The sequence below is a fragment of the Eupeodes corollae genome, chromosome 1 (assembly GCF_945859685.1).
Source record: "Eupeodes corollae chromosome 1, idEupCoro1.1, whole genome shotgun sequence".
NCBI lineage: Eukaryota > Metazoa > Arthropoda > Insecta > Diptera > Syrphidae > Eupeodes > Eupeodes corollae.
Window position 1 is genome coordinate 260,641,779 of NC_079147.1, and position 14,665 is coordinate 260,656,443.

The window sequence follows — 14,665 nt, forward strand, 5'->3', positions numbered from 1 at the left end:
TTTATTTAAAATTAAAATAAAACTAATAACAGTATTGATTTATGGCAAAAAGAACAGGAATTTTTAATTATTGGTTGGACACACAACGATTGGCTAGCTATAAATTATGCAGTTTATAATATGGCATCGATTCGACTAGATATTTTGTATGTTCTTTGTAACTTAATTAAAAATATATTTGTTATTTAATTAAAAAAAAACATTTAGGTATTTCATGTTTTAAATCTTGTTTTCTAATTGTGATGGATAATAAAATTATTCAAGAATGCAACAATTTTATGCAAAAAGAACCTAAAAATGAAGAAAACCTCGACGATAAAAAACGTTATTTTAACGGTATGTTTATAAAATAATAGTACTTATAAACGAAACATTGTTATTGGAATAAGAATGTTTTGGACTCGATTTAAATTTGAATTGTCTTCAGTTGAAGGTCAGAAATTTCATACTCTAGCTTATTTATTATGTTTTCAAACAATCCAAATATGTACGAGTATATAAATTTAGAATCTTAATTCCTTCTAATTCGTTTTCAAACCCCTATGCAGTTGTTAAAATGTTTGTTTTTTTAATACTAAATTGATTTTACAAGTAAAAACTAAGAGCTAAGGAACACAACAAAATAAAGTTGAAAAGATTTTAATTCATGTTCATTAGTTTTTCAAACTGAGTACAATAAATTCAACGTTACTACTGCAAACAAGAATATCTATTAACATAGCCTCTTGTTACTAAACTTTGTCTTGTTCAGGATAGGAACTAGAAAATACGAGTTTAAAGTTATGCTTTTAAAAGACCGATATCGGCAATTCTTGTATCCTTAACCAAATGTGAACGTTATATGTAAATCCAAAAAAGGAAAATAAAGAACCATTATGAATTCAAAATTAAGTAAAATTTAAATTAAGATCAATTTATTAAGCTCAGGACTCATCGATTTTACTAATTGAAAATTTTGGTTAAAATAGAGTCTGGCCTTCAAAATAAAAGTCTGTGCAATTATTAGAATAACAAGATTTAACTTTTAATAAGTGGATTGTGGATTTTAAAATACCAAGATTAAAAACTTATTCCTTTACTTATTTTTAAGTTTGAAAAATTGATTTGATAAATAAACATTTCTTCCCCTTTGCAATTAACGTTAAATAAAATTGTTTTCATTTCAAGGATTTTACAATATTTGAGCTTAAAATACGCATGAAATACTTGTATTTTCCTTTTAAATCTAATTTCTGCTAATAAATATTTGTTTATTTTTGTTGTTGTTAACCAATCATTGTGCTTTCATATATGTATGTATATTATCATTTAATGGAAGTTATTTATATTGAAATCAATTGCAATCAGTCGTGTTTTTTTTTAACTTGAAACTTTTCAATTATTATGTAACTGGACTTGATGAAAATTAAAATAAAAAAGAAAACTACAAAAAAATAAACAACTAATAACTAAAGGAACACAAAAAATATTCTCAGAAATGCAATATCTCTCCTCTCTATATTCTATATCTGCTAATTAATATAGTTTATATTTTTTTTCGCTTTAACTTTACTTTACACAAAAAGGAATAACAAAACATTACTAATATAATTTTATAATAATATATTGTTTACACCTTTTTTCTTTAAAAACTTCTTTTTTTTCATTTTGCGAATAATAATATCTATGTATGCATGTTTGTTGTATATATATATAGTGTATATGTATATATATTTATAATGAATTCATGTAAAAAGCCTCTTACTTTAGTTATACTTTTTTTTTCTTATTTTTTGTTGTTGTTGTATTCAATAATATTAATTTACAGAAATAATAGTTTAATTATTAAAAAATATAGAGTAAATAAAAACATTTTTTACACATAAAACCTTTCACAGTTGGTATAAATTTATACCAATTATTTGTTTGTATTGTTTAAAACAAAAGAATCTATATCAAGATATAAATAAAAGAAAAAATCTTTACAGAGAACATTTTAATTAATTGGTATAAATTTATACCAATATGTGTCATAACTAAATGGTCTAAAATCTACGGTTATTATAAATAAAAAAAGAAAACAAAAACACAAAAATCTACTCGAAACGAATTTTGTTATGTTTTCTTTTTTTTTTTGCTTAACTAAAACTAATGAATATGTTTTTCACAAAATTTTCGAGTATTCGAGAGTTGTTGTATTTTGCGGTCAAGATAAATCCGCAACGTGTAAAATAACACCGGATGTGTGCATTGTACCACTACTACTTATCTACTATCACCTGACATCTCACTGATCACCTCGAAATCTCCGTTCGTTGCTCTTTGACCGAGAACGACTGCGTCTTGAACGTGGCGCCCAACGGTCACCTTCGGATTCACTATCATCTGAACTATTACTGCCCCCTTGCGAAGGTCCAGTATGGTTGGTATTTCTCTCACATGACGATGAATCACCAGGAGTTCCGCTGCCACCATGATGATTCCTATATATCCTTCTTGGCAGATTCAATTGGCCATTGTCCTGGTGTCGGGCGCCATTTGCTGCGGCAAGAAGTCGTAGATTGGGATTGCCTTTGGACGTCGCTGCGTCTGGTGGACAAGGCGGTGGTGGTGTGGCGGGTTCGAATTCTTGGTCTTCAAAGAATTCCATATTTACATTGCGGTAATACTCCTCGGTGGGCTCCCCACCTTCGTTGAAGTAGGAAGCCTCGTTGTCCCGACAAAATTGCTCATATAGCACCGACCCGGACTCGTACTCGTTTTCGCTGTAGATATTCTGATGGTGTGGATCCTGCTGGTGGCGGTACTGGTGTTGTGCTTTCTGTTGAAGTTGATGCTGCTGGTGCTGTGAAGGCAGTTGTGAGTGTTGCTGGTGCTGTGGATGCTGCTGGTGCTGGGGATGGTGATAACCTCCGGTGTTTCTTTCTTGCATCCAATTTTGCGGGAAATTGGGTATCGGTGGTGGTGGCAGTGAACCCCAAACTGGTGGCTGATGGGGTTGTGGCATTCCTTGCATTCCGCGACGCATCACCTGCGGTGACAGTGCTGCGGGATTTGTGCGTATCGTCATGTTGTTCATAGTCTTGTAGCTATTGTATGGATGATCTGGTGGCGGTGGGAGCATATCGCACATATTCATTGGCATCCTTATGGGCGCATTGTATTCGCTGGAACTGGGACTGGCCGAGCATTTACGACAATCATCCGCTATAGAGCTTAAACCGATGCCCATTCCTCCGCCAGCTCCACGTTGCAGAGTCACCGTCGCATAAGGTTCCGGTGGTGCGGATTGGCCTAGGTTAAGTTTGGGCATATTGACCGTAGTCAATTCGGCGTACTCAGATTGTGGTGCAGATGGAGGTGGTGGCGGCACAGCATAGGTATGAGTTGGTTTGATAGTGGTGTTATTTTGCATCCAAAGTGTATGCGATTTATCAGCAAGGGAAGATGTGAGAACTGGTGCTGGATATGATGCCTTTAGATTGCGCTTATTCCGCTTCGCCCAAAACACCGCAAATATAGCTCCACTAATTAGACATATTCCGAGAATCCCAAGTGCTACGCCTGGCATCCAGGACATTGACCAAGCACTAAGAGCTGGGTCGGTTCTAAAATAAAAAAAATAGCATATGAAGAAAAACTAATTAGTGTCACGTCTAAAATTAAACTTACTTCGGTGGTCTAGCTATAAAGGACGGATCAATGTGAAGAGGCGCTGGAGGACTATATGGTCCCAGGCCACCTGCTGTCAAAGGCGCTACTCGAGCGATATACCGTCCACCAGGACTCAAACTATTGATCACCACGGACTGCGTGCTGGCGTTAAGTGACATCTGTCCCAACAGCTTATTTGTCACATTCGATTTTATTTGAATCTTAAAATATAGATGGATGATTAAATATCTGAAATTAAAGTTTAGGATAATCAAGAACTCACTTTATAACCCGTCAGTTCACCGTTTATCAAATGCGTGGGTGGTGGAGACCAACGAACATAAGCTGCCGTATTATTTATGACTCCTACTCTTACATCTGTAGGCGGTGCGGATGGTGGCCCATCGAGAGTTTTTCCCTTTCGCAGATTGGAAATAGTTCCACCGAGTCCCTTGGGTACAGTTGCAAAGATCTCATAGTTCGTGTAGGGCTTCAAATCCTCCAAACGATGGGTTTTCTTTTCGAACGTTGTTCCAGTCGATAGATATTCCTTCGACAATATACGCACCTCAGCTCCATTAAGATATATCGGACGGTAGTACAGGGTTATTCCCTTACTGGGGAATAGATTTGTTTGAGCATATTCCCAGGTCACATCGAGAGTGCTCGAAGAAACTGGGATGACAGTTGTTATTAGGATATTTTGGGTGTTCTCCCAGCGACTATTAAACGATTCGGGAATTTGAAAGTCTCCCTCGGGATCTGATGGTGATTTCACGTGGATGAAAATTTTCTTGACAACACTTCCGGCTTCGTTAATTGCTGTGCATGCGTACCAACCCTAAAAAGGACGAAATTTTCAAAAGTCTTCAAGAACAGGGCAAAAAGTTGGTACTTACCTCATCTCGCTTTTGTATATTCTTTATGACAAGCTCTCCAGTTTTGCTAATCTCGAAATTGGGAAGTTCTGGTGTTGGTGACGATGAAACATCGATAAATGATGTAGTTTCGGTGACTAAACTATTCACATCGACATCATCGTCTTTTTCTTCGTCGGAAATAACTATACTCCGTCGGGTCCGATTGTTTCGTATCAATTTTAAGCTGTGTCGCTTTGATCTGAAGCTCATAATCTTTGCCTTTGCCAAAAGTTCTTGTCGAGCTTCTTCTTCGAGCATTTGAGAAATTTCATCTTGTAAATTGGCCACGATTCCCTCGGATAGAATCTTATCCCATATTGTTATCGTTTTAGGTCGACCAGATGCCTTACATGGAAGATTTACAGTTTCACCTTCCATGATATCCACATCCGATGGAGCTTCTGTGATTCTTGGGGTAGCTGCAAAAAAGAAAATTAGGTATAAGGTTTTGGGGGTATGTTGTGGATGTGAGAACTTACCGAAAACACTGAGTTTTATGGACAGCGAGATGTTACCACCTTCGTTGTATCCCTTACACGTGTAGGTTCCTTGATCTTCAGCTCGTGCGTCTTCTATTCTCAATGTATTATCCAACAAAATCCTTGACCTGCCTTCAGGTAGCGAACCTCCATCACGATGCCAAGACGCAATAGGTTTTGGATCTCCAACCAGCTCACATGGAATGTCCACTCTTTCGCTTTCTATCACTTCAGTATCTGTCGGACCACGAACTATGTAAGGTGGAGTGAGAACTTTTAGAGTTGCTGGAGGGGCATTCTTTCGCCCCGCCATACTCTGTGCAGAACATTCGTATTTTCCTGCATCTGAAACTTGTACCTCGGATATCATCAAAGATCCTCCTTCAACCATAGACAACCTGAATGACAAAAAAATGTTTGAATAGGAATTCATTCTATAAGACAAAAGACTTACCTTTTCCCACTCAAGTCTAAAAGCTTGCCATCTTTATACCAAAGAACTGAAGGCTCCGGAATACCTCTCGGTGGTGTGCAATTCATAACAACTGGACCGCCAACTAACGCTATTGAGTCAGATGGCTCTGATCGAAAGTCATCTTTGAGCAGGGCTATCTGAAGCGTTGCGTTATTACTAACGGCAATTCCAGCTGAACTTTTTGCTTCACACCAATAAATGCCTGCATCTTGTTCTCGTTTATTATGCATTACTCTAAATGAAAAAAAGGAGAATGTTTTTTTTAGAAGAACAATCTGATTGAGCTCTAAGAAGATGCACACATACCTTAGAAAAAATAACGAGCCTTCGGGAAGGATAACTCTTCGTTCGGACGGAACCAATGGTGTTCCATTATGATACCATGATATATCTGGTTGCGGTCTACCAGTCGCTTTGCAATTAAGTGTTAATGGTTCGTCACGCGCTGCTATCGCATCAGCTGGATGTTCTAATATTCTGGGTCGTTGTTGTGCTGGAAATAAAAGAAAGATTCAAAAGTTAAAAAACTGTGAAGTTATAGAAAAATGTAAACAAATTTCTTGAAGATTCTTCGGAATTTAAGATAGAATTTCAAATATTGTTGTTTATTCATAAGCAAGTTCCTAATCATTTGAGAATCAAAAAGAACAACTTTCTATCACAAATCTAGTTAAGAGTTTTTTTTTCCGAAATAGACAGAGAACTCAACAAAGCCCGGAAGGGAACTTTTAAAGAAGATTTATAGCCAAGTATACATCCCAAAAACAGAACTAAAGTAATATCCACTAGCGTGACTTAAGTCTAGCCACACATCAATCCGCTTTGATTAATGCCTTGTTAAAGGTTCGCCATTGAAACTAAAATAAATCTTCTTTTTGCTTTAGCAGCAATTTTTTTAGTTTCCATTTCAAAAGCTCCAAAAAAACTTCAATCTACCAGTGAATTAGCTTCTTTTAAAGGAATTTGTATAAAGCCTATAATATTCAAAAAAGGATCCCCTGGCTCAAATCCTTTTTCACTTAAAATAAATCGGTCCCTCTGAAATTTAAACTTCCTGTAAGCATCACCGCTGTAAATGGCACAATAGCCTGTCGCATACTTAAATACCACGTACAACTTTTCTTTAAGTTTTTCAACAACAAAAAAAGGAAGAAATAATAACACAGAAGGATTTACCTATTCCAAGAAGGCAACCAAGTTAAAAAAAAAAAATAATAAAAAAATAAGAAAGCAATCGCCATCGGGGGTCTTTTTCTTGCCGAATGGATTCCTTTATTACTTCCGAATCCAAATTGTATCTCTGCTCAACAATGTCGCGATTTTAACTTCCTTTCCGGTCCAAACTGAGTCATTATCCTTTATCCTATATACAAAAATAAGTATAAGAGAAAATATAACCCTATCCCTTTCCCTGATGGCTTCTTCTTCTTCTTTGCTTTATATATTCAAAAGTTCTTAAGAAAGAACCATCCTAGACTTTTACAAAAGAAAAAACATATTCCAAAGAATATTTCCTTCAGTTTTATAACTTAAAATGTCGACTCATTAAAATTGTGTGTGTCCTTTTTTTCTTTGCAAATAAAATGTCGACAAATAAATGTAAAGACAAAAAAAATACTTAAACATCACCATTGGGAATACTAAACAATTTATAGATGTATATTTAAGTTCTGCTCCTGGTTTTTGAATAGGAGTAGAGGATCTCCATAATACTGAAGAAGCAAAAAGCAATCCCAAAAATTCCTATTCCGATTCCGATTCCGGGTGAAAATGTTCTTCCAATGTCATTGACATTCATTGCCATGCACACCTCTAAATTTTGTACGTGCACGCACAAAACAACCTCACACCTCACGTCCTACTCCTCACCAACTTATTTCTATTCGTATTCCTTGTTTCTTGATGATGATGATGGTTTTTCAAGCTCTGTCCAGAGTATAGAATAGAGTAGGTATTAAAAAGGACGACGACGACGACGAAAACGACAACGACAACATACCTTACAGAAGAAAATCCATTTTTGTTCAACTGGAAAATAACGTGCGTAATACCAACCACACGGCCTACTTTTCACTCCCTGTTCCTACCTGCATCCCTCCCTCTTAATAGACATATGTACGGTATGTAGCTTATACCAACCCTACAAAACATTCATATACATTATTCCATATACATTTTTGTACCTAAATGGAAGGACCACAATTGAGGGTGGGAAAGACAGAAATTCCCTTTGGACTTTGATCCAAATCAATATGCGACTATATAGTAGTATCAGAATCAGCTTCAGCCAGCAGTGAGTTTTTGAGTGAACACAACAAGGACAATGACTATGATGACGAGTATAGGAGGTACAAGAGAAGAAACGAGGTAAACCATCGTGCATATCCAGATCCACTGAATGTCATTTCAAATGAAATTGTGTCTGCTTTCAGAATAAAACTGGCCGGACATGTTTTATACAGTGGTCAAAGGGTCAACAATAAATAACGGAAAAAGTAATTTTCGGGTAAAGATTTAGTTTTAAAATGTAACTTATGCAAGTATATGTTACATATGTATGTGTTTTTTTGAAAACATATTACGAAGGTACCTAAAATCTTTGAAATTCAATAAAATGTTACCAATTCCATTTCTTTCCAATAAATCTGAATAAAAGCTAAATTGCGAGAAGGACTCACCAAAGAGTATACTGTGTTGGGTGTTTTGAAAACCATGCTTTTTAAAATTAAAAATTTGTTTAAACATACTCCGAAAAAAATCACACATGGATTTACAGTATTTATTAAATGAGTATGGCTCGGAGGTAATTTACTGTCAATTTAGACATTTCTAAAAGTGTCAAAAAACAGCTCCATTCCAGTATTCCATTCTGTAACCGGAACAAAATTCCTAGCAACTTATTTAATTGCCCGAAATAAGGTTAAACATTTGACTCTACATCGAAAAATCTAGTTGATGGAGATGTAATTGATGTTTTCTTTGAATTTCTTTAAAAGCTCTTGCACAATTTACACGTGGAAACATAATTGCCAGGAAATTTAAGAAAAGAAAAAGTGATTTTCTTTACTCCCTTAACTTTATGTCATTCTTTCATTGAAAGTAAAAGTTGTTACTAGTTTGGATTACTTGTGTAAGAGCTTTGTTTAGTATCTTCTTTTATTTGAAAACGAAACAAAAAAACTTAAGAAATTTAATAAATACATTGAACCATTTTACCACAAAAAGTTTCAAAAGCGTCATAAAGTTTTTTATTTTGAAGTTTTCCATTCGTAAAATAGATTAATTTATTTTTTATTTCAATATATTTAAAACGATAATTTTCCGGTTTTTGAGTTCCATTTCACAATATAAATCGACTTACATATTTTTGATTCAAAATCAAATAAGTAAAAACCTATTTTTTCCTAGATTTAGGCTTCCCAGCAGGAAGGTTTCATTTGCATTGTTGACGAGATATGTGATATGATATGTAATTATTTAATATCAATTTGATTGTAAAAACCGTGCTTAAGGCTGTGATCATACATCTCACTTTTAAGTGTCTTATCTTTATATCTTGTCACATTAAAATAAAATAAATTAGGTTGCAAAACAATCCATTGAGAACCAGGGCCTAGTGAAGTGACTTAAAACTCTCAACGATTCCTGTGTGCGAGTAATGTTGTCGGAGATGGAAGGGACCTACAATTTATATGCCGAATCCCAACGAATAAAGCACTTTTCATGACAAGAATTATGGCTGAATCACAAAAACGCTTTAGCTTCGGCTTCGTCTGCGTTACGGTGGGCCTTTTTGAGGTTGCTTTGCAAGACATTTCTATTATTTTATCCCTCCAAAGAGCAAATATTTTGTTTGTTGACATTTTTTACAGCTGTTGAGCTGTCAGACAAAGCAAATGTTCAGATAATTAAACTAGAGCTTTCGTTTGGAGTCACATAACGTTACATTACGTTCTTTTCCTTACGATTGTCAAACGAAACGTGAGGTCGAAGCTCCATTGTGATATTGAATTCCTATGGTTGAACTCGTAAACGTCAGGTGAAGCCGAAGCTGAATCGTGTTCGTGATTCAGCCATTACTCTTGGAAGATTTGTCAATTCCTCGCAAGAGGCAGTACCCGTGAAAAAAGTTAGGTGAAACAGGCAGGGATTGGACCCAAGGTCACTCGCATGGCAGTCCAACGCACTAACCATCACTCTACGGGTACTCATTTTTTCAACTTCTTTCTAAAAAAAAAAGTTTCAATCTTATCACATTGAAACTTTTTTTTAAGAAATAAGTTGAAAGTAAAGGGTGATTTTTTTGAGGTTAGGATTTTCATGCATTAGTATTTGACAGATCACGCAGGATTTCGGACATGGTGTCAAAGAGAAAGATGCTTAGTATGCTTTGACATTTCATCATGAATAGACTTTCTAACGAGCAACGCTTGCAAATCATTGAATTTTATTACCAAAATCAGTGTTCGGTTCGAAATGTGTTTCGCGCTTTACGTCCGATTTATGGTCTACATAATCGACCAAGTGAGCAAACAATTAATGCGATTGTGACCAAGTTTCGCACTCAGTTTACTTTATTGGACATTAAACCAACCACACGAATGCGTACAGTGTGTACAGAAGAGAATATTGCGTCTGTTTCTGAGAGTGTTGCTGAAGACCGTGAAATGTCAATTCGTCGCCGTTCGCAGCAATTGGGTTTGTGTTATTCGACCACATGGAAGATTTTACGCAAAGATCTTGGTATAAAACCGTATAAAATACAGCTCGTGCAAGAACTGAAGCCGAACGGTTTGCCACAACGTCGAATTTTCAGTGAATGGGCCCTAGAAAAGTTGGCAGAAAATCCGCTTTTTTATCGACAAATTTTGTTCAGCGATGAGGCTCATTTCTGGTTGAATGGCTACGTAAATAAGCAAAATTGCCGCATTTGGAGTGAAGAGCAATCAGAAGCCGTTCAAGAACTGCCCATGCATCCCGAAAAATGCACTGTTTGGTGTGGTTTGTACGCTGGTGGAATCATTGGACCGTATTTTTTCAAAGATGCTGTTGGACGCAACGTTACGGTGAATGGCGATCGCTATCGTTCAATGCTAACAAACTTTTTGTTGCCAAAAATAGAAGAACTGAACTTGGTTGACATGTGGTTTCAACAAGATGGCGCTACATGCCCCACAGCTCGCGATTCTATGGCCATTTTGAGGGAAAACTTCGGAGAACAATTCATCTCAAGGAATGGACCGGTAAGTTGGCCACCAAGATCATGCGATTTGACGCCTTTAGACTATTTTTTGTGGGGCTACGTCAAGTCTAAAGTCTACACAAATAAGCCAGCAACTATTCCAGCTTTGGAAGACAACATTTCCGAAGAAATTCGGGCTATTCCGGCCGAAATGCTCGAAAAAGTTACCCAAAATGGGACTTTCCGAATGGACCACCTAAGACGCAGCCGCGGTCAACATTTAAATGAAATTATCTTCAGTAAGTAAAGTAAAAGTAAAAAGTAAGTGTCATGGACCAATCTAACGTTTCAAATAAAGAATCGATGAGATTTTGCAAATTTTATGCGTTTTTTTTTAAAGTTCTCAAGCTCTTAAAAAATCACCGTTTATAACCATGAAACGTGAAAATGAGTCAACTCAAAAGAGTCCATACCGTCTAAAGCATCTTGCACATGAGCTAGAACTACAAAGTGTGGATGTTCGCATATTTTGACTTTTCTTTCGCGTAGCAGACAGCGACGAATTGTCAATTTATAATTATCCTTTTCGACACAAAACAAGAGTGGTATAATTTTGAGGTTAAGTTGAGCGCAAACAATTTATTCGTTGAAGTGTGGATGGTATGTGAAACGCGAATAGAGTTTGACAGTTCGTATCAACCACACTGCAATTCGTTACTACTAAATTATTTTCACAAAATTGTGTGGTTTTAAACACTATTTACATGAGCACGACCAACGAACAACGAATGAACGAATATTAGTCGATTTTGAAATTTCTTTCACATGAGAGTTTTTAATTCGTCAAACACCATGCACGGAAACCAAAACAAGAATGATTTTTTTAGGTTAAGTAAGCGCGATTATTTTATTCGTTGCGAGTGTGGACAATGTGGAACGCGAATAAACTTTGACAACAACGACGAATGAATTACAAAATGTGAGTTTATATACGTTTGAAGACACATTTCCACTATATATATAGTTTCTATTGGATTTATGATGCATACTTCTACTTTTCAATATCATATATTAATAAATTTATTCACGCGAAAAATATTGTAGTTGATACGAACTGTCAAACTTTATTTGCGTTCCACACTACCCACACTCGCGCGTACTTAACCTAAAAAAATCACTCTTGTTCATTCATTCGCGACGAATAAGAACTATCATGTGAAAGAAATGTCAAAATCGACGAATATTCGTTCATTCGTTGGTTGTTGGTCGTGCTCATGTGAATAGTGCTTTAGATCGAAATTTTAAGATATCTTATTGAAGGGGTTAAGGACCTTGATTTTACACATTTCAAAAAGTCAATTTCAAACAAAAAAACATTTAAATTATAAGAAACCAATTGAAACTTATTTGGGATAGTAAAATTTGCATTTTGTTCTCTAAAACAACACAATTTTGTAAAAACATTTTGGTAGTAACGAATTGAAGTGTGGTTGCTACGAACTGTCAAACTCTATTCGCGTTCCACATACCATCCACAGGCAACGAATAAATTGTTCGCGCTCAACTTAACCTCAAAAATTATAAAGTAATAAAAATTACTTTCAGTTCTTCACAAAAATTATTGAAAAACCAAATTTTCAATGGATGATTTTATTAATTCACCGCATTTTTACCAAGGAACTTACAAATTTGACATCAATTTTTAAGAATTACGAAATACTGAATTATAACACAGAATATAGATAAGGAATCTTGGTCCAACCATATGAGGAATGTCATTGGCATCTTTAATCGATTCAAAATTAAAAAAATTTCAAAATATTTAGCACATATACCAACGACGCTGAAGATCTAAAAGTTGAAAGGGAAAGTTTTGAAATAATGTCAAAGCAGACACATATTGTTATTATGTAGCTTAGCTCCTGCTGTCAAAGTTAAAGTTGGTTTGTTACAATATTTGATAAAGCACAAGTTGAGAAAACTTTTAACCTTTTATCTATGGTTACCATTGCATTGCTGTCATATCGTCAGTTGAAAGAAACATTGTCCACAATCAAATCTTACAGGAAGTCAACACTATACAAGTATTTCCCCTATACCCTATAATCGTGATGCAATTTTATATTTCTAAATGATAAACCCTAAAAACAAAATAAATCTAACAAAGATTTTATTTATGTAGCCACATATGTACGGACAAATTGGAGCAAGGTCATTTCGGATTATCTTGCCCAGATATGTCAACTATAAAGCTATACCTAAAATTCTTTTATAGCCGGAATGAAGAAGTGAAGCAGGACAATAACTCGACCCTTACAAGATAGATATAGGTTACCCTGTCGTGATTTATGTTATCAAAGAAAATTTTACAAGTTTCTAATTTAGTTTCAAAAAGAGGTTTTTCTTTAACACGATGTTTTTTCATACATGTATCTAGGATAGGTCCAGCTATGTACATAAAACTGTGTTAAAACCAATTCCTTGAAATGTCAAAAAAATAAAAAAAGAAGGAAATAATTCTAAACGAAAGTTATTGTACTAGATTTATCTTAAATTGGCAATTTCAAATTTTAATTCGGTTTTGTCCAATTGGATTTAGATGTTTGTCCACTGTGCGTCATTCTGGTTTGGTTGGGCACAAAATATTTCTCTTTTTTTTTCTGGGGTCGTCGTCGTCGTTTAATCTGAGTAAAAATGGATAAGCCAGGTGGGGAATGGTGGAATCAAATTATCATTCATCCATTCATCCCTTCCCAGAACAGAAACGGCAGAGGCAACAACAACAACAACTACAGCAGCCAAAAAGAAAATAAAAACGAAAATTCCGTTTTATTGTTGTGCTGCTGCCGCCCTACCCTGTGTGTGATGTGCACACGGCTGGGATGGGGTCGTTGATGGGATTGCATATGGGGATGGGGTTTGGTTGGTACATTATTTGGAGAGGGATGAGCATAAACGTCTTCTTCAATCTATCCCCACACTAAGCACTCTTCGGGTATAAGCAGCGGCAAGTGCATCAGTTTATTGCCACATCAAAGGGAAAGGGAGCACGCCCCATCAACGTATGGCCCGGACTGGGGTGGTGGCGGTGGATGGCACTGCGAATACAATATCAAGGGAGACTTAACCCTCACAAAATCAGGAGGCCGGAGCAGCAGCAGCAGGATCGTTTTTGTCGTCCTCGTATTCAGAGTATAGTCGTCGTTGTCGTTCTCGTTCTCATCATCTAAAGTGGCACCAGACTTAAGAACGATAGAACGGGCTTGATGTTTTGCAGAGAAATTGTGGCAGCAGCAGGAACAGCGGCTGGAGTCAGTCCTGCAGAAGAGTGTTGGGTTTTTTGGATTGGATATTCCTTTTTGGTATCGGGGAGCAGCACGCCACATGCATATGAATTTATTGGATAGCGTAGTTTTGTTGTTTCAACCATTTATCGTTGTGCGACTTGGATTTTCATGATGACGATGACGATGACGAGGACGACCAAACGTTCGTTGGTACAAATATATGACTACGACGACTACAACGACAACGAAAACGAGCGACGACGTCACGGTGGGGTAGTTAGTGTTGGCGCTAGGCTGGCGCTGGGCAGGACAGAGGAAAAAGTTTTTCTTTTGTCTGCTTTTAATATGGAGGAAAAACCTTAATTTTCCTTCCTCCTTCTCTCTCTGTCTCTTTCACTCTTCCTCTTTGCTTTGCTGCCTTCACGTTTCTTAGTGTTTACTAGAGTTTTGGCAATAAATCGTTGCAGTGTTGTAGTTATAATTATTGTGTCTGCTATGCTGTTCCTTGGAACTTGGAATCCTGGACTGGGCCAGGCCGGGCTGAGGCTTCCTACAATCAGGTGCTATATTCCGTTCGTGTATACGGGTAATAGATTAAATTTTTCCCCTTTATAGGTCTATAGGTAGATGTACAAGTTTATTGGAATAAGCCTATTGAAAGATTTTGTAAGGGTTAGAGCTCCAAGTAT

General features: G+C 36.2%; 1 protein-coding gene across 3 annotated transcripts in view; it reads right to left on the bottom strand.

Annotated features, from left to right (window-relative positions):
- Window positions 1-310: 310 nt before the first annotated feature.
- LOC129940511 (protein sidekick-2-like) overlaps window positions 311-14,665 on the bottom strand; it is an 81,932-nt gene continuing 67,577 nt past the window's right edge. For all 3 annotated transcript variants that reach the window (XM_056048874.1, XM_056048875.1, XM_056048876.1), the window contains exons 3-9: window positions 5,814-6,000; window positions 5,487-5,741; window positions 5,033-5,430; window positions 4,533-4,972; window positions 3,917-4,474; window positions 3,652-3,854; window positions 311-3,587 (exon numbers count right to left, since the gene is read on the bottom strand). In XM_056048874.1, the coding sequence (XP_055904849.1) occupies window positions 2,267-3,587; window positions 3,652-3,854; window positions 3,917-4,474; window positions 4,533-4,972; window positions 5,033-5,430; window positions 5,487-5,741; window positions 5,814-6,000 (3,362 nt within the window). In that variant the 3' untranslated portion in view covers window positions 311-2,266. The remainder of the gene's footprint in view (window positions 3,588-3,651; window positions 3,855-3,916; window positions 4,475-4,532; window positions 4,973-5,032; window positions 5,431-5,486; window positions 5,742-5,813; window positions 6,001-14,665) is intronic.